At 43.1% G+C, this 18,849-nt stretch overlaps 1 protein-coding gene across 3 annotated transcripts; it reads left to right on the top strand.

Moving 5' to 3' along the window:
• Positions 1–4: 4 nt before the first annotated feature.
• Positions 5–15,712, top strand: LOC147028210 (ADP-ribosylation factor 1-like). Of its 3 annotated transcripts, none has more exons than XM_085878393.1 (5): positions 5–116; positions 6,546–6,708; positions 11,400–11,510; positions 13,014–13,138; positions 14,694–15,712. In XM_085878393.1, exons 2-5 carry the CDS (start codon positions 6,564–6,566, stop codon positions 14,853–14,855), a joined length of 543 nt encoding a protein of 180 aa, XP_085734519.1. In that variant the 5' UTR covers positions 5–116; positions 6,546–6,563; the 3' UTR covers positions 14,856–15,712. The 3 variants fall into 3 exon arrangements, with proteins under 3 accessions (XP_085734519.1, XP_085734521.1, XP_085734520.1); XM_085878395.1 differs by lacking the exon at positions 5–116 and adding an exon at positions 5,026–5,113; XM_085878394.1 differs by lacking the exons at positions 5–116; positions 6,546–6,708 and adding an exon at positions 8,525–8,778.
• Positions 15,713–18,849: the final 3,137 nt, after the last annotated feature.

The following is an 18,849-nucleotide window of genomic DNA, read 5'->3' on the forward strand; positions in this document are numbered from 1 at the left end:
TTAATGTTCTTCTTCTTCTCTTTTCTTCTTCATCTTCCACAATACGCGCCTTTTCTGCGCATGCGTAGTTTGGGCGCTGCCGTCTCGTTTTTTGTGGCCTTTTTCAACCTTATCAGGTATGAGTTGTTTTGTGGACGGCTTGTCTGTCATACTGTCAATTAATAACTTGGACTTCCAAGAAATCTGTGCCGTCGAGAAGAATATAGAAAGAAAGAATCGAGATGGGCGAATCCGAGGCGTGCTGCGGCTTTGATGGTTGTTTGGTTTCGGGAAGAGTCGTTTGAGCGATCGTACGATTTGCGCACAATGAGGAAGAAGTGTTGGCCAAAGATGGGGAGGAAAAGGTTGTTGAGGAATGCAGTGGAGAGGGGGAAGGTTAAGTTGGGGGGCGGGTTAGAAGGAGATGGTTGTGAGTGTTGAAAGTGGAGCGAAGACGTCGAAGTGTGGTTGGTGAGATTGTGAAGAATCTCGGGGGTTGAGACGAGGAAGTGAAAAATAGAATGAGAAGGTGAAGAGGGTGGTGGTGTCGGCGTCATGGGACAGTATTATGGTACAGTGAGGGGTCGTGAAAATGCGAGAGGGGTGTGTGGGGCTCGGGGAAGGCGTGAGTGGGGTGATGTAGAAGGGGGAGGTTTGATGAGGTGGTGAGTGAAGTGATGTAGAATGGGGGGATTGATGAGGTGGTGAGTGAAGTGATGTAGAAGGGGGGAGAGGGATTGATGAGGTGGTGAGTGAAGTGATGTAGAATGGGGTGGGGGTTGATATGGTGGTGAGTGAAGTGGGGAGGATTGGTGATGTGATGTAGAAGGGGGAGGATTGATGAGGTGGTGAGTGAAGTGATTTAGAATGGGGGGATTGATGAGGTTGTGAGTGAAGTGATTTAGAATGGGGGGGATTGATGAGGTTGTGAGTGAAGTGATTTAGAATGGGGGGGATTGATGAGGTTGTGAGTGAAATGATGTAGAATGGGGGGGGTTGATGAGGTGGTGAGTGAAGTGATGTGGAAGGCGCGGGGAGGATTGGTGATGTGATGTAGAAGGGGGGAGGATTGATGAGGTGGTGAGTGAAGTGATTTAGAATGGGGGGATTGATGAGGTTGTGAGTTAAGTGATGTAGAATGGGGGAGGATTGATGAGGTCGTGAGTGAAGTGATGTAGAAGGGGGGAGAGGGATTGATGAGGTGGTGAGTGAAGTGATGTAGAAGGGGGGATTGATGAGGTGGTGTGGAGTGATGTGGAAGGCATGGGGAGGATTGGTGATGTGATGTAGAAGGTAGAAGGGGTGGGGAAGAATGATGAGGAGGAGAGTGAAATGATTTAGAATGGAGGGGATTGATGAGGTTGTGAGTGAAGTGATTTAGAATGGAGGGGAATGAAGAGGTTGTGAGTGAAGTGATGTAAAATGGGGGAGGATTGATGAGGTTGTGAGTGAAGTGATGTAGAATGGGGGGGAGGATTGATGAGGTTGTGAGTGAAGTGATGTAGAAGGGGGGATTGATGAGGTGGAGTGATGTGGAAGGCATGGGTAGGATTGGTGATGTGATGTAGAAGGTAGAAGGGGTGGGGAGGATTGATGAGGTGGTGAGTGAAGTGATTTAGAATGGAGGGGATTGATGAGGTGAGTGAAGTGATGTAGAATGGGGGAGGATTGATGAGGTTGTGAGTGAAGTGATGTAGAATGGGGGAGGATTGATGAGGTTGTGAGTGAAGTGATGTAGAATGGGGGGATTGATGAGGTGGTGAGTGAAGTGATGTAGAAGGGGGGTTGATGAAGTGGGGAGGATTGATGATGTGATGTAGAAGGGGGAGGATTAATGAGGTTGTGAGTGAAGTGATGTAGAATGGGGGGATTGATGAGGTTGTGAGTGAAGTGATTTAGAATGGGGGGATTGATGAGGTTGTGAGTGAAGTGATTTAGAATGGGGGGATTGATGAGGTGAGTGAAATGATGTAGAATGGGGGGGGGGTTGATGAGGTGGTGAGTGAAGTGATGTGGAAGGCGCGGGGAGGATTGGTGATGTGATGTAGAAGGGGGGAGGATTGATGAGGTGGTGAGTGAAGTGATTTAGAATGGGGGGATTGATGAGGTTGTGAGTTAAGTGATGTAGAATGGGGGGAGGATTGATGAGGTCGTGAGTGAAGTGATGTAGAAGGGCGGAGAGCGATTGATGAGGTGGTGAGTGAAGTGATGTAGAAGGGGGGATTGATGAGGTGGTGTGGAGTGATGTGGAAGGTATGGGGAGGATTGGTGATGTGATGTAGAAGGTAGAAGGGGTGGGGAGGATTGATGAGGTGGTGAGTGAAGTGATTTAGAATGGAGGGGATTGATGAGGTTGTGAGTGAAGTGATGTAGAATGGGGTGGGGATTGATGAGGTGGTGAGTGAAGTGATGTAGAAGGGGATTGATGAGGTGGAGTGATGTGGAAGGCATGGGGAGGATTGGTGATGTGATGTAGAAGGTAGAAGGGGTGGGGAGGATTGATGAGGTGGTGAGTGAAGTGATTTAGAATGGAGGGGATTGATGAGGTTGTGAGTGAAGTGATTTAGAATGGGGGAGGATTGATGAGGTTGTGAGTGAAGTGATTTAGAATGGGGGAGGATTGATGAGGTTGTGAGTGAAATGATGTAGAATGGGGGGGGGTTGATGAGGTGGTGAGTGAAGTGATGTGGAAGGCGCGGGGAGGATTGGTGATGTGATGTAGAAGGGGGGAGGATTGATGAGGTGGTGAGTGAAGTGATTTAGAATGGGGGGATTGATGAGGTTGTGAGTTAAGTGATGTAGAATGGGGGGAGGATTGATGAGGTCGTGAGTGAAGTGATGTAGAAGGGGGAGAGGGATTGATGAGGCGGTGAGCGAAGTGATGTAGAAGCGGGGATTGATGACGTGGTGTGGAGTGATGTGGAAGGCATGGGGAGGATTGGTGATGTGATGTAGAAGGTAGAAGGGGTGGGGAGGATTGATGAGGTGGTGAGTGAAGTGATTTAGAATGGAGGGGATTGATGAGGTTGTGAGTGAAGTGATTTAGAATGGAGGGGATTGATGAGGTTGTGAGTGAAGTGATGTAGAATGGGGGGGAGGATTGATGAGGTTGTGAGTGAAGTGATGTAGAATGGGGGGGAGGATTGATGAGGTTGTGAGTGAAGTGATGTAGAATGGGGGGGATTGATGAGGTGGTGAGTGAAGTGATGTAGAAGGGGGGATTGATGAGGTGGAGTGATGTGGAAGGCATGGGGAGGATTGGTGATGTGATGTAGAAGGTAGAAGGGGTGGGGAGGATTGATGAGGTGGTGAGTGAAGTGATTTAGAATGGAGGGGATTGATGAGGTGAGTGAAGTGATGTAGAATGGGGGGGAGGATTGATGAGGTTGTGAGTGAAGTGATGTAGAATGGGGGGGAGGATTGATGAGGTTGTGAGTGAAGTGATGTAGAATGGGGGATTGATGAGGTGGTGAGTGAAGTGATGTAGAATGGGGGAGGATTGATGAGGTTGTGAGTGAAGTGATGTAGAATGGGGGAGGATTGATGAGGTTGTGAGTGAAGTGATGTAGAATGGGGGGAGGATTGATGAGGTTGTGAGTGAAGTGATGTAGAATGGGGGGATTGATGAGGTGGTGAGTGAAGTGATGTAGAAGGGGGTTGATGAGGTGGTGAGTGAAGTGGGGAGGATTGATGATGTGATGTAGAAGGGGGGAGGATTAATGAGGTTGTGAGTGAAGTGATGTAGAATGGGGAGGATTGATGAGGTGGTGAGTGAAGTGATTTAGAATGGGGGGATTGATGAGGTTGTGAGTTAAGTGATGTAGAATGGGGGGGAGGATTGATGAGGTCGTGAGTGAAGTGATGTAGAAGGGGGAGAGGGATTGATGAGGTGGTGAGTGAAGTGATGTAGAAGGGGGATTGATGAGGTGGTGTGGAGTGATGTGGAAGGTATGGGGAGGATTGGTGATGTGATGTAGAAGGTAGAAGGGGTGGGGAGGATTGATGAGGTGGTGAGTGAAGTGATTTAGAATGGAGGGGATTGATGAGGTTGTGAGTGAAGTGATGTAGAATGGGGGGAGGATTGATGAGGTTGTGAGTGAAGTGATGTAGAATGGGGGGATTGATGAGGTGGTGAGTGAAGTGATGTAGAAGGGGGGGTTGATGAAGTGGGGAGGATTGATGATGTGATGTAGAAGGGGAGGGAGGATTAATGAGGTTGTGAGTGAAGTGATGTAGAATGGGGAGGATTGATGAGGTGGTGAGTGAAGTGATGTAGAAGGGGGAGAGGGATTGATGAGGTGAGTGAAGTGATGTAGAACGTAGGTGGGGGATTGATGGGGTGGCGAGTGGAGTGATGTGGGGGATTGATGAGGTGGCAAGTGGAGTGATAAATGGGGGTGGGGGGGTGGATGTTGACGAGGTGGAGCGATATAAACTGCTGGGTGGCCAAGTTGAAGGTGTAGGTGGAGAGTGTTGTGTAAAAGCTTGTCGAGGGAAGGTGGTTGGTTTGTTGCTGCCTGAAAATTGGCGGATATCAATATGGGTCGGTGAAGAGCGTGTTCGGTTTAAAAAAAAAAAAAAGTGGATTGGGTTGGAGGGGTGGACAACGGTTTGGGCAGGTGCTGAGGTTAGGGTCGAGGGATTACAAATAACTGTCATGGGTGAGTGCAAGCTTTAAAACACTAAATATTGCGAATACTCGTGCATAACTAACCTTTTGCATACATCGATTTCTTAAAGCCAAACAGCAATCAGTCATTGCTTAGACTATGAACGTGTAAACAACAATGTTATTGGTTGACAGTAATTAGTTTTCCATACCAAGTACTTCACCTTGACTGTTGCTTCCCACATGTCACGTTAACTTTTTTTTTTTTGAAATGACCTCACACTTGGTCTCCCCATACATTTATCTTTGATATCAACTATTTGCATCGAGGTACAGGCTCTCCTCACGTGTTCTGGATGTCGATCGAAAAATTGTATCTGTCCAAGTTAAACGGACTGTCATCCTTGTCCGTCTTGGTCTGTAGTGCACAGGAAATGCTGTTTCGAGCACACCCGCCTGAGGACCCTTAAAACTCGTGCTGGAGGTTCTTGGTTTGTGCTTGTGACTTCATTGTTGCTAGGTGGTGTAAGTGAACGCCCAAACGTATTTCTCTATGGATATGAGTCATGCTCGCTATCAGTCGAAGCAACGGCGAACCTTTTCATGTGACGTCTTTGTGACCCGAAGTGCAAACAGACACAAACTATCTCACCTGCTGTCAAATTGTCCATTTCCAGTGAAGTCTCGGAAATGATAAACTCTAAGGGCACTACGTAGAGCGCATACCTCCGCCGTGCAATGCCTGATCCACGAGAAGATGTTGGGCCAATAAATGTTTGAAATATCATGCGATACAGTATCTCGTTTTTTGGCCCAATCTCTCAGTGGTGAAAAATTGTTTAGAAATGAAAAAAATTCTCATATCCGGATCTGGGTTCGGATCTTCACCAAAGTCAAATCGATTCATCCTTGTCACGCACACAACCTATACGCCAAGTTTTGTCCGAATCCGTCAACAACGTTTTGAGATATTTGTTTAACCCCATCTCTCAATGGTGAGGAATCATTTGAAACACTAATCCAAAATCGAATCAGTTTGTCCTTGTCACACACCCAAACTGCCCACAAAACTTAATCCGAATACGTCCACAATTTTTTTTTTTTTTGAGATATCCTGCACACAAACAAACAGGCAGTGGTGAAAACATAACCTCCTTTCACCTTCAGTGGCAGAGGTAGAAATGTCTGATCAATGGAGGATTTAAATATTTTGAAGTTGAGTCTTGAAGTCACTGGTGAACAAATTGGAACGTGATTGCTTTGCCTGGAAGTTTTGATTGAAAAGGTGATTTATTTGATGTCGGCTTGAAATACCTGCGCAGTTCACCTCTCTGTTAATCTGGATCTCGACTCTGAAATCCCTCGAACAAGCTGCGATGCTTTTATACCGTAACCTTGAAAATAGCCTTTGGGTCTTTAGCCTCTCATTCAGTCTTGCCTACCATGCTCCCTCTGCTCCATGGGCAACAAAATAAGCCAAATTATTATCCTTTTCGATTGACTCGCCGAAAGCTTGTATATCGATTTAAATTGCTCTCAAGATTATCAGTGTCAAAGTGAAAAGTTTGGCAATGGCTTCTCAAAATAAACGATCGAGTCCCTTTTTTAGATGTGGCGTATCTACAAACCCTATAAACTCTCCTCACAAGTTTGCACGTTGGGCTTGTGATTGAGTCTTTGGCCGAATCTAGAGGGACGGGTGTGTCTTGGGTGAAATGGAACACCTCCAAGTGTTCCTACCTTTTAATGGTATCAACAGACCTCGTTGCAGAATTGTTGACACGATGACTGTTTCTGTAGCTTGCACAGTACCCGTGATAAGAATACTTTTTTTTGTCATTTGAACCAGCAATGTAATGAATGTGTTGTCTAACTATGACAATAGCTCAGAGTCCATTCAGCCTGTCCCTCCCACCCCTTCCCCCTGTAAACTCATCTTCTCTCTTCTCTCTTCAAGTGCCAAGAGGACATCGTGATGGGGATTTTTCACTCACTTTTTGACAGACTAACTGGGAAGAAAGAGATGCGTCTTCTCATGGTGGGGCTCGATGCTGCAGGGAAAACGACAATCCTCTACAAGCTGAAACTGGGGGAAATTGTCACCACCATCCCTACAATAGGTTCTCCCCTCTCCTCTTCTCTCCTCTTCTCTCCTCTCTCCTCTCTTCTCTCCTCTCTTCTCTCCTCTCTTCTCTCCTCTCTCCTCTCTTCTCTCCTCTCTTCTCTCCTCTCTTCTCTCCTCTCTCTCTCTTCTCTCCTCTCTCTCTCTTCTCTCCTCTCTCTCTCTTCTCTCCTCTCTTCTCTCTTCTCTCTTCTCTCTTCTCTCTTCTCTCTTCTCTCTTCTCTCCTCTCTTCTCTCCTCTCTTCTCTCCTCTCTTCTCTCCTCTCTTCTCTCCTCTCTTCTCTCCTCTCTTCTCTCTTCTCTCTTCTCTCTTCTCTCTTCTCTCCTCTCTCCTCTCTCCTCTCTCCTCTCTCCTCTCTTCTCTCCTCTCTCCTCTCTCCCTCTCTCCTCTCTCCTCTCCTCTCTCCTCTCTTCTCTCCTCTCTTCTCTCTTTCTTCTCTCCTCTCACTTCTCTCTTCTCTCCTCTCTCTTCTCTCCTCTCTCTCTCTCTCTCTCTTCTCTCCTCTCTCCTCTCTCCTCTCTCCTCTCTCCTCTCTCCTCTCCTCTCTCTCTCTCTCTCCTCTCCTCTCTCCTCTCCTCTCTCCTCTCTTCTCTCCTCTCTTCTCTCCTCTCTTCTCTCCTCTCTTCTCTCCTCTCTTCTCTCTCTCTCTTCTCTCCTCTCTTCTCTCTCTCTCTCTCTCTCTCCTCTCTCCTCTCTCCTCTCTCCTCTCTCCTCTCTCTCTCTCCTCTCTCTCCTCTCTCCTCTCTCTCTCTCCTCTCTCTCCTCTCTCCTCTCTCCTCTCTCCTCTCTCCTCTCTCCTCTCTCCTCTCTCTCTCTCCTCTCCTCTCTCTCTCTCCTCTCCTCTCCTCTCCTCTCTCTCCTCTCCTCTCCTCTCTTCTCTTCTCTCCTCTCTTCTCTTCTCTTCTCTTCTCTTCTCTTCTCTCTTCTCTTCTCTCTTCTCTCCTCTCTTCTCTCCTCTCTTCTCTCCTCTCTTCTCTCCTCTCTTCTCTCCTCTCTTCTCTCCTCTCTTCTCTCCTCTCTTCTCTCCTCTCTTCTCTCCTCTCTTCTCTCCTCTCTTCTCTCCTCTCTTCTCTCCTCTCTTCTCTCCTCTCTTCTCTCCTCTCTTCTCTCCTCTCTTCTCTCCTCTCTTCTCTCCTCTCTTCTCTCCTCTCTTCTCTCCTCTCTTCTCTCCTCTCTTCTCTCCTCTCTTCTCTCCTCTCTTCTCTCCTCTCTTCTCTCCTCTCTTCTCTCCTCTCTTCTCTCCTCTCTTCTCTCCTCTCTTCTCTCCTCTCTTCTCTCCTCTCTTCTCTCCTCTCTTCTCTTCTCTCCTCTCTTCTCTCCTCTCTTCTCTCCTCTCTTCTCTCCTCTCTTCTCTCCTCTCTTCTCTCCTCTCTTCTCTCCTCTCCTCTCTCCCCCCCTTAATGTTTGGTAGAATATACACCTCACCTCCCCTTTTCTTGGGATTGTTTGTTGTGGTTCTGCTAATGTTCTTTATAATGGAGCAAGTGTTTGTATGTCTGCTTTTATAGCCATTGGTTGGACAGCTGGCATGATGACACCCACAAGTGTAACCTGAAATATATATATATATATATATATATATATATATATATATATATATATATATATATATATATATATATATATATATATATATATATATATATATATATATATATATATATATATATATATATATATATATATATATATATATATATATCGTGTGTCCACAATCACCATGCCCTACTGACAAGTTTTCCATTTATTGTAAAAACAATCGAAGTGACTGTTAGAATGATCATCAAATATCAAAAGGTTGGAGTCGTTAGGCAACAATACATTTCGGCTTCATGCCTCTGGTGTAATCTCATGACCGAGTGTGATTGGAATTATCCGAGCGATATCACCACGATGTGGTATACGTGCACATAAGCAGTACGCATGTTTTTGCTTTATGTACGTAATCCGGGTTATTTTTATTTTAGGGACCGATCAAGGTAGAGGTCTGTTGCTGATACATCACCCAAATAAATTTGTGTTAGAAGAACATGGTGCACTCTTGGAGAACGATCGCTCATAGGGCAGGTACAAACGACTAATACACACTTCCCACAATATTGACTGTTGTACATTGTCAATTGTGAATGCTGAACCTTCCAAATTGGTTTATTTAACCATTGCAGAAATGGAATTTCATCTCTTTAAACGTGTAAGCTTCTCCAAGGACACTCGTGGCACATTGCTTGCTTGCTCTGTGCTTTGCGTTAGAGAAATGCCCTACCATTGGCTCTGTAATGCTACATTCGGGCTGGAAGGATGGCCGAGAGGTATGCGCTCACCTCTGAGCTGTCCAGCCTGGTTTTGACTGTCGACCCAGGTGTAAACTGCCATCCTGGTGTACTTCTATCCATGGGACGTGTGTGCCATCCCTCTTGGGCGTTCAGTCTACCGACATTAGTTTGTGGACGTTAAAGATCCCGCTGGAGTCCTTGGCGAAGAGGATGCAAGTTCGCGCTCGCATCCTGAACAAATTTTGGGCTATATTATAGATGATAGGGTTGCATTGTATTTTAAACTTTTGATATAATTTGGACTTTATACTTGTACTTTTTTAAATTTTATTTTTTAATTTTATTTCTCTCGCCAGAGGAAAGGGTCCGTTTGTCTGTTTGTCCACACAGAACATGAGTGTTTTTCTCTGCAACCGCTTGTCGCTTGAGACAAAATTTTCACCATAGGAGTGACAACTCATGTAGAATGTTTTAATGACAATTATGACATCATAGGTCACATCATGTGGCAGCCATGTTGGAAAAACTTTGCACCTCTGTATCTGAAACCACACCAAGGAAAACATTTAAACTTGGTACTTGGCAAGTACGACTTGCTCATGGGGAATAAGTGACTTATTTTATTTTATTTTTTAATCATATCATCGGTGCCTTCCTTATGATGTCATAATTGCATACATAGAATGCTACATCTGATCAGTGTGAAAATGTTTAAGTGTCATGGATAAATGGGTCCACATTAAAAAACAAAATAAAATTTTGACTGAATCGGTCACGTGGTTCAGCAGCCGTATTTTTACCCTCGCCAAATGAGAGGGTATTGCATCTGGGTTCGCTTGTCCGCACAGAACTTTCGTGTTTTTCTCCGCAACTACTTATCGGATTGAGACAAAATTTTCACCATTGACGTGACTACTCATGTAGAATGTTGCAATGATAATGATGATGCCATAGGTCACATGGGGTGGCAGCCATGTTGGAAAAACGGAAAAGCTTCAAGGGAAAAATGGAAGCTTGGCACATCGAATGGCACAACAATGCAATTACTCCTCATGGGGAATGAGTGTGGTTATTATTATTATTATTATTTTTTTTTTAATGATGTCAAAGGTGCCTTCGTTATGACATCATTGCATATTTAGAATGCCACATCCGATCAACATGAAAATTTTTGAGGGTTATCTCGGGATAAAATGGTCAACAGAAAGAAAACAACAAAAATAGATGATGTCATCGATCACATGATTCGGCAGCCATATTGTTTTTTTTTTAATGAAATAAAAAAACCTTATCTGAAATGGCTGAACAGATTGAGACGAAACTTTACACATAATGACTGCCTGTCCATGAGGAACAAAAGGTTCACACATATGATGTCATATGTCCCATAGTTTGGCAGCCATATTGGATTTGCCCGAAAACGTATAAAAGTCTTCTCCAGAACGACTGGACAGATCAAGGGACAACTTCACACAAAAGTTCCCCAAGCCATGGGGATACCAGGGTATTCACGAATAATTGATAGGTCACATGGTCTGGCAGCCATATTGAATTGAGCGAGAATCTTAAAAACAAATTATTTCTCTTGAACCACATCATCAATCGATGTCAAACATCAAAATTATGATCTGATGGTCATAGGGAATATATTCTGAAATTTAAACTTTTTCGGATACACGGCCTGGCAGCCAGAATTATTATTATTATTATTATTTTTATGTGGGTTTTATTTTATTTATTTATTTATTTTTTGTTTGAATAAGGCTCACTTGGCTACACCTGGATTGGTTTGAGGGTAGAGGAGTAGCAGCTGAATCGTATCAAGGTTCCTCCTAATGACTTCATCTTTGCTTTTTTTCTTGTTTGGGTTCCTTCTGATGACTCCAATGCAGGACTGTACCTATTTGGTCTTGCATTTGATCTGAATTGAATTCATTTTAATCCCATTCTAAATTCAATTGAATAATAATAAATGTTATGGGTCAGTGTTTAGTGTCCGATCAAAGCGGAACGTCTTGATACCCAGTCATCACTGCCAGAAGTTATAAAGTGGCAGTTCTAGTTATGTCTAATTAATTACATGACACACCAGTACACAAACACCACACAAAATATACTATACAAAACGATACAAAAATCCTGGTGAGGGTCTGAAATCTCTAATCACTATTTTTCTTGTTTTATTCTATTATCCATTGATCTGACGCTCAGGAAGAAGCTTGCACATAAAGCTCCTGCAGGACAAATACATCAGTACACTTTAAATGACATTTTGACACTATGAATTGCACATGTGGCATTTGTACCTTGGTTACTATGCATTTCTGGGAATACTAACAAGCCACCCTAACTTAAACTGATGACAACCATTATTTGTGCTGCTCTTTGAATTGTAATGTCTCATGTTGACCGCAGGTTTCAACGTTGAAACTGTTGAATACCGTAAAATCAGTTTCACTGTGTGGGATGTTGGTGGGCAGGATAAGATCCGGCCTTTGTGGCGTCATTACTTCCAAAACACGCAAGGTGGGAATATGGTCTTTGAAGTGGCTAATTCTTTTTGGTTGTTTGTTTTTTGATGCAGGTCATCCCATCCCATTATAATGGGTTTCGCTGAGATATCAGAGGTGATATAATAGTTTTGTTTTTTCCCATTTTAATAAATTAACACTTTAATGTGTGTGTGTGTGTATTATGTACAGGTGACAGAATGGGAGTTTAAAATTGTTAAAATGACTGGATTGACAGCTCTTTGACAATCCTGTACGCAAAACCACCGTTTCTGTTTCACCACTACGACTGCATCAAGATTATACGAACTAAATATCTGATCACAAAGTTACCGCCATCCCTCCAGCCTACCCTTCAGAGCATGTGATCGAGCTGCGTTTTTTATTTATTCTACAGTCTGGTAGTAACAAGGTAGTTGTGACTAATTGGCCTCAAGAATGCTCCAAGTCTTTTGTATTTCTGCCCACAGCCTATAGGATGGATTTTAACCCAGAACTTAAGGAATGCCAGTCCATTGTCCTCATCACTCGTCCACCGAAAGTCTCCACATACATTTGGACCAAATTTCAACCTCCACGATCCAATGAATGCTATATTATTTTTTGGACCACCATGTGATCTTGACTTTCAACATTTAGGGATGGAGTGTAAATTAAGAAAATGTGTCCACATCTGCAATCTATCCATTAAACTGTTATGAAAATCGGACGAAATTTATCGAGTTTTATGATCAAAAAGGTGTTTTTTGTTAATTAGGTCGACACTAAATAAATATCAAGTGCACAACTTGAGTGCAGGTACACTTATTATGATGCAAGAACACCTTGGAATGCTGAGCGGTCTTTGAGATTCCTCATTGACAAAATTTTTTTTATTTATTATGATTTTTTTTTCCAAACCACCATTTGACCTTGTCCTTTAACCTGGAGGGGTATGATGTAAATATGTGTCAATGCGCCTTACTCCAACACTTTAGGGAGGGCAATTTCGTTCCGATCGTACAAACCTCGAGCTTTGATGAAAAATGTTGTCTCTAATTGTCATGACATTAAATTAGGTCAAGGTCAAAAATTGTCAACCCCGCACACATTTTATTCCTATTATTGATGCAAAGTTTCATTCTGAACGTCCCAGCCGTATCCGAGATAAATCTCAGACATTGGCAGAAAAAAGGGGAAGAAACGAACAAAAATGGTAGTTCAGCACTTTTTGGAGTTTAAGAAACTTGAGGTACCATTAAAAATTGGGGTCAGTAATTGTAGAAACAAGCCTTCCACCATGCTATAAGGAGAGGCTGAACAAGTACTTTCTAGGTACTGAATGAGTTTCAAGGGCCTTGTGCAACACCACTGACGAGCATGTTTTTTGTTTCATTTTTCTTCAATCTTGTATGCTGATTCAATCAATGCTTCAATCAATAAATTATTTGTTAATTTAACCAGTGCCTTTGATGCATCTTGTTCACCAATGAAAACATTCAATTGACCTGACACGGTCGGGGCTGCTTTCCTGTTGCAGGCTTGATATTTGTGGTGGACAGCAATGACACTGAGCGAATCGCTGAGGCTCGTGAGGAGTTGGTGCGAATGATGGCCGAGGATGAGTTGAAGGATGCTGTGCTACTTGTGTTTGCGAACAAGAAGGTGCGTACCTCTTCCTGCCGTTATTGGGTCACTAACTCTGGTACATCACCAGGATGGTATTCTGGAAACGTTTTTATTTTCAATTCATTTAGAGGGATTTTTAGGCAGTGCTGCTTTTCAGAGGATTTCGATTTTTCCCTCAAAATTTATCGGTGAGTCAATCTCAATGAGGGAACAGACATCGCTCAGAGATGATGCCAGGAAGATCAGGCAGAACCCTTCCACTCTCCCACCCCGACCGCTCCTCCCTCCAGTCTACCCTTCAGGACACATGTGATCAAGCTAGGTTTTTTAATCCACGGTCTGGTAGTGACAAGGTTGTTGTGACTAATTGGCCTCAGGAATGCTCAAAGTCTTTGGTATTGCTGCCCACAGCCTATAGGATGGATTTTAACCCACAACCTGTGGGATGCCAGTCCATTGTCCTCATTACTCGTCCACCTACGGTCTCCGCATACATTTAGACCAAAGTGTTGTGGTCTCATCCACCAAACAAGTCAGTCCAATCATTGTAAAAGCAAGTTTTTATGCAAGCAATAACACTAACTAAAGGAATGAGGTTTGAGGAAGTCCGTGGGTCACCGATCAACCGTCGCCTGACACCAAGTTTGCTCGTTGCTGATTGTTGTACAAGGTGTCCTGAAAGTCATGTTACCCCTCCCCAGAAAAAACATTAATTCTTGCACCCTTTTATGGTGCAATATTCGCAATAATTAATCACCTATTGTATCTGAATGATGGAGTGCATACACATACCATGACTGATTAATTATTGTAAGTATTGCATGATAAAATCTGATTATTAAATAGGTTAAGAATAAATGCTTTATTGGGGAGGTTGAACAAGACTTTCAAGCTTCCCTGTACAATCGGTGGAGTAGTACTCTTTCCAAGTTCTTATGTTGCTTTGCTTTGTTTGTTGTTCTTTGAAGAATGGATTATCTCAACTGTCATTATCTAATGCAAATTAATAATTTGTACAACATAAAAATGATGACAAAAACCTTTCTGCATATGAAGTAGTTTGATTTAAATAGTGCAGAAAAAGTTTGAACCGAGTTAGGTCTTCAAAACCACGACTCTGATGAAATGGTGCAAAAGGGGAGCGTGCTTGCATCTGAGTCGTCTAGTCTGCGTTCGATTCCTGAGCCAACTCTATAAACAGTCCAACTGGTTGCTTTGCAGACAGGGCGTTGCATCATTAAGTACATTCATCTGGGTGTCTCTTCTAGTTTTAGCTGCTAGATGTTAAAAGATCCCATGGTGTCCTTTCAAGAAGAGTAGGCGACACCGCCAGCACCATGAACAAATTTGATTCCATGGCCTGGCTACCTTCTAGCCTATGAAGTGTGAAAACTCACCTTCTAGCCTGTGAAGCTCTTAATGCGTCATTGAGCATCCTTTCACCGCTCCTGAACCACATGCTTCCTCTTCCTCCTCCTCCTGTTGCACAGATTATTATCGTCTTTTTGTATCACCAAAGTGAAGTGACTCATTTCGAGTCAAGAGCCCGGTCTGAAGGACGTGTGGTTTGTTTTGACGTCTGTGCTTTCAGGATCTTCCCAATGCCATGACGGATACTGATGTCATAGACAAGATGGGCATGCACGCAATGCGCAACCGTCAATGGTTTGTCCAGTCGACTTGTGCAACCAGCGGTGAGGGTCTATTCGAGGGTCTCGATTGGCTCTCGGCGCAGCTGAAGCAACATAAATGAAGGTTTCATCTTGACGAGGCGGCTACGAAGATAGCCGTTTAACCACCTCGTTCACTCAAGGTTCCTTGTGGAGCAAATACGTTGTTTTGATCTTTTGCAGAATCTCGGATATGTTAAATTTTGTTGACACCAAACCACGAGATTGTTTGCTCGCCAATTGAACTTCATAATGACTTGCAAGTGTTTTGTTCACACCATCTACAATCCTGCTCTTCTCTCGTATCATATTCTTACACCTGTGTGTAGGTTTTATGCAAAATACACACCCTCAAATTAATTAGTCGAGTGAGCAATGCTTCGAGTTGCGGACCGTCGGGCCGCTACGGCACCCTCTGACTTGAGCATCACAGGTGTTCAACTCGCATCGCACTCTGTACTGTATAAAGGTGGAACTCTTGAAGTAACTGAGAGTGGAACAACTTTCTATCTCTCCCCCCCCCCTTTTGTGTATATATAGATATAGATTTAGATATATATATGTATATATCGATATCTTTTCAATCTTGTTGGTGTTGTCTATCGATTGCCTTTTTAGGGGGATTTGGGGTTTTTTGATTCCTTTCCTACAAGTGAAACTGTCCAAATGATTATTTATTTATTTACAATGGTTTCCATGTGCCTGGTGGTAACGCTTTGTGCGTGCACAACTAACGTGATTTGAGTTTTTGCTTTCGACCCGAGCCAACTGCGGGTGAGATGCGTTGGACTGAGATTATTTTTGGGATATAAATGAGAATATGATTTAAACATTTGCTGCTTTGGGTGTTGGGTGATGGTTTGTGGTGGGATTTTGTAGCTTTTGAAAAGGGTGATGTTTGAAAAGTCCATCTGTAAGATAATAAAGTATGAACACTTGATTGTTGACTTTTATTTTCTTTTGGCGTTCTGCTTCATCAACGTTTTCAATGAACGTAGGTTTAAATTTTTTGATGAGGATTTTTTTTTTCACTTTCAAATATTTTGCTTCTGATGTACCCATGCTCTGTTGCGTAGTGTCAGTACTATTGAGGCAGTTTCTTGGCAAGGGTTATACTGCGTGGTTTGTCATTGCCTTCCCAGCGTTGTAATACTCTAATTTGTAGGTTGGTCGTTGTTGTCCTCATCATACCAGATTTGACAGCATCCGTGCTGCTTTGGCAGTTCCCTGACGGTTTGGCTATGCTTCAGTTTGATGCATTAAATGTATTCATGATCTTCATCTCATTCGAGGGAATCTTTAAAATGGTTTTTTTAGGAATTCCTCTTTTGGTGCTGGCAGGATGGATTTAGAGGTACGTGCACTCACCTCTCAGCTGTCGAGCTTGGGTTTGAATCCACACCCAGTTTTAAACTGCCACCCTGGTGTTTCATAGGCAGGGTGATTCATCAGTGTGTGTGCAGTCCATCGGATAGACGTTAACCTGGGCATCCCGTTTACTGACATTAGGTGAACGTTAAAGACTCCGGTGTCCTTCGCCCAAAGGGTAGGTGAGCTATCGCCAGCACCATGAAAAAAGTTCCACTTGGCCATAAACTTCCCCCAGAGGGGCTTGTGATTATGGAGCATAATTTTCTGATTTGGTTGAAAACTAAAAAATCATTCTGGTGGTGTTGCTATTTTCATTGATGGCCTTGTAGTTTGCAGCTCGATTTGGAAATCTTTTTTTTTTTCTGTTTTCACCAGGGCTAATCTTTCATGTGCTGTGCCCCTTGTACCAAACGGTGTGAACAAACTGCATTTTGTGTGCAATTTTATATATATATATATATATATATATATATATATATATATATATATAATATAATATGTATGTATGTATGTATTGGGTGGTCGCTAGACCACTATTATTCTCAGGTTTTCCATTTGTTTGTATGTAATGGACAGCTCTGGAGGCCAGAGGAGTCAACCGATTTTGATGAAACTTGACAGGTAGGTACATACCAGGATCTAGTTGTATGCCTTTGAGCACCGTTGCTATGGACGCCACCGTTGCCCAGCAACGGGACTGAAATTTTTGAAATATCCTAAAAAAATAATTTCTTCGAAAATCAAAAATTGGCTTCTGTGCTTTTATGCGCACTATAATCAACCTCTTTGTCAAAAAATTTCAGCCCGATCCGTCAAAAACTGTATGACTAGTATGCAATTATGTAGCGACCACCCATGTCGCCTACCGGCTTGTATGTATATATATATATATATATATATATATATATATATATATATATATATATATATATATATATATATATATATATATATATATATATATATATATATATATTTTTTTTTTTGTATCACGATGAGGTACAACAAACCCCTGGAGCATCGTGTTCTGAAACCGCAGGCAAAAGCTTTTCCCAATCATTTGCTTCACATTCAAAGTGCCAGTAAATGTCACTTTCTGTGGATAGCAAGATGGATTTGACCATTAACGTACATCTGGTCTACAAACGTGGTTTGGACCTGGCTGCCTTCAGGACATCTGATTCCTTTTCTCTTTTTTTTTAATGCATCTTGGCTGCACAACTTTTGGACCATTTGGTTAACATCTGCTAAACTCCATCAGATGTCCACTGCCAACTTACTTGTAGCTTGGTCTGATTGACTTCTTGGAGGCAACAACTGAGATTTTGAGATTGGGATGTTTATCGTTATATTTTTTGATTTTGGAGTCTTTTTATCCACTCTTTATTGGAAGACCATTAAAAATATATATAGAAATCCTGCGTCTCATTTTTCCTCCCATGGACAAACTTAGTTGGCTGACAAAGGGTTAATTCAGATGTTTTTGAGTGACACTTCTTCCTTCACTGATTGCTCTCCAAACCAAGTTAAAATCTTTCTGTTAAGCACAGGGCTTTGGAGACTGTTGTGATGCACCCATTCATGAACTCCTCCTGCCCCCCCCCTCATTTTTTGTTTATTTTACTATGGTTACCTTCAATTGAAACCTCTGCCTCTAATTTGATTGAAAACTATCTTTGTCCATTGATTCTGAAAGGAAGAGGTGGATGGGGATGGTAAAGGAAATCTCGTGGTTTCTGCTAAAAGTGTGTTTTGGTTATTTTTCCTTGTTTGGGTTTATTTTAGCAAAATGTTTATTCCACACAATGAAGTCCAAGAATGTCTTTGACCAAAACTGTGACCCCTTCCAGTGTGGTACTTTTTTATTATTTTTTTTTCTTTGGGGGGGGGGGTGGGTGGTCAGTACTAATGCCCGATTGGACTGTTAAACTGAATAGATATGCATAGAAGGTCCATTTAACAGACCCTCGTGTGGACGTGATGCCCAACATCCCATAAGAGACTATCATCCCCTCTAAACAGGAGCCTCTGGATGTTTTTGCGCTCTACCATGGCCAAGACATAGTCACGTCGAGGGCACGATACTCTCGGTGCTCGCCGGGGAGTCTTCTCCTCTCGCCATAATCCTCATTGTCCACGCTCCCCGGCTCTGGGCTTCATCATCCCTGACCGTGAGGTCATTCAGGCGGCAGCTCGAGTCCGGAGACCCGAGGGAGTTCCCATCCAGTGGGGGCCCAGCGTGGTGCGTAGCAACTGACATTGGTATGTAATGCACTGGGCGTGACGCACAATGACTTACCAATAAAGCGATTAGGCCGATAGATCAGTCCAAATTACAGCCCCGAGGCTCCACCACTGTTTCCCTAAAATCCATGCGTTCCGGGGTGTCACCGCAGAGAGCTTGGCGAGCGTGAAATCAAACATGCCAATGGTACCATCCAACATACTAATAAACATTTAACGTTTCAAGAGTTGCTTGATTATTTTGTAATTTTTTTAATTTTTTTTTTTTTCAACATAGCTAAACTACCAAAAACGACCCAAACATTATTAATCTCCCTCCCCCCCCCCTCCCTGCCCCATGCATGCAGTGCACCTGCTGCATTTCATATGATCTTTTTTTCTGTTGAGCGAGGTGCATTCTTCCCAGGGCTGCCTGTTTGTGCATTGCTATTGATGGCCACCCTACATTGCCCTGACAGCATG

This window comes from Eptatretus burgeri, chromosome 4 (assembly GCF_056783735.1).
Source record: "Eptatretus burgeri isolate ZD-2024b chromosome 4, Ebu_testis_v1, whole genome shotgun sequence".
In the NCBI taxonomy this organism is placed as follows: Eukaryota; Metazoa; Chordata; class Myxini; order Myxiniformes; family Myxinidae; genus Eptatretus; species Eptatretus burgeri.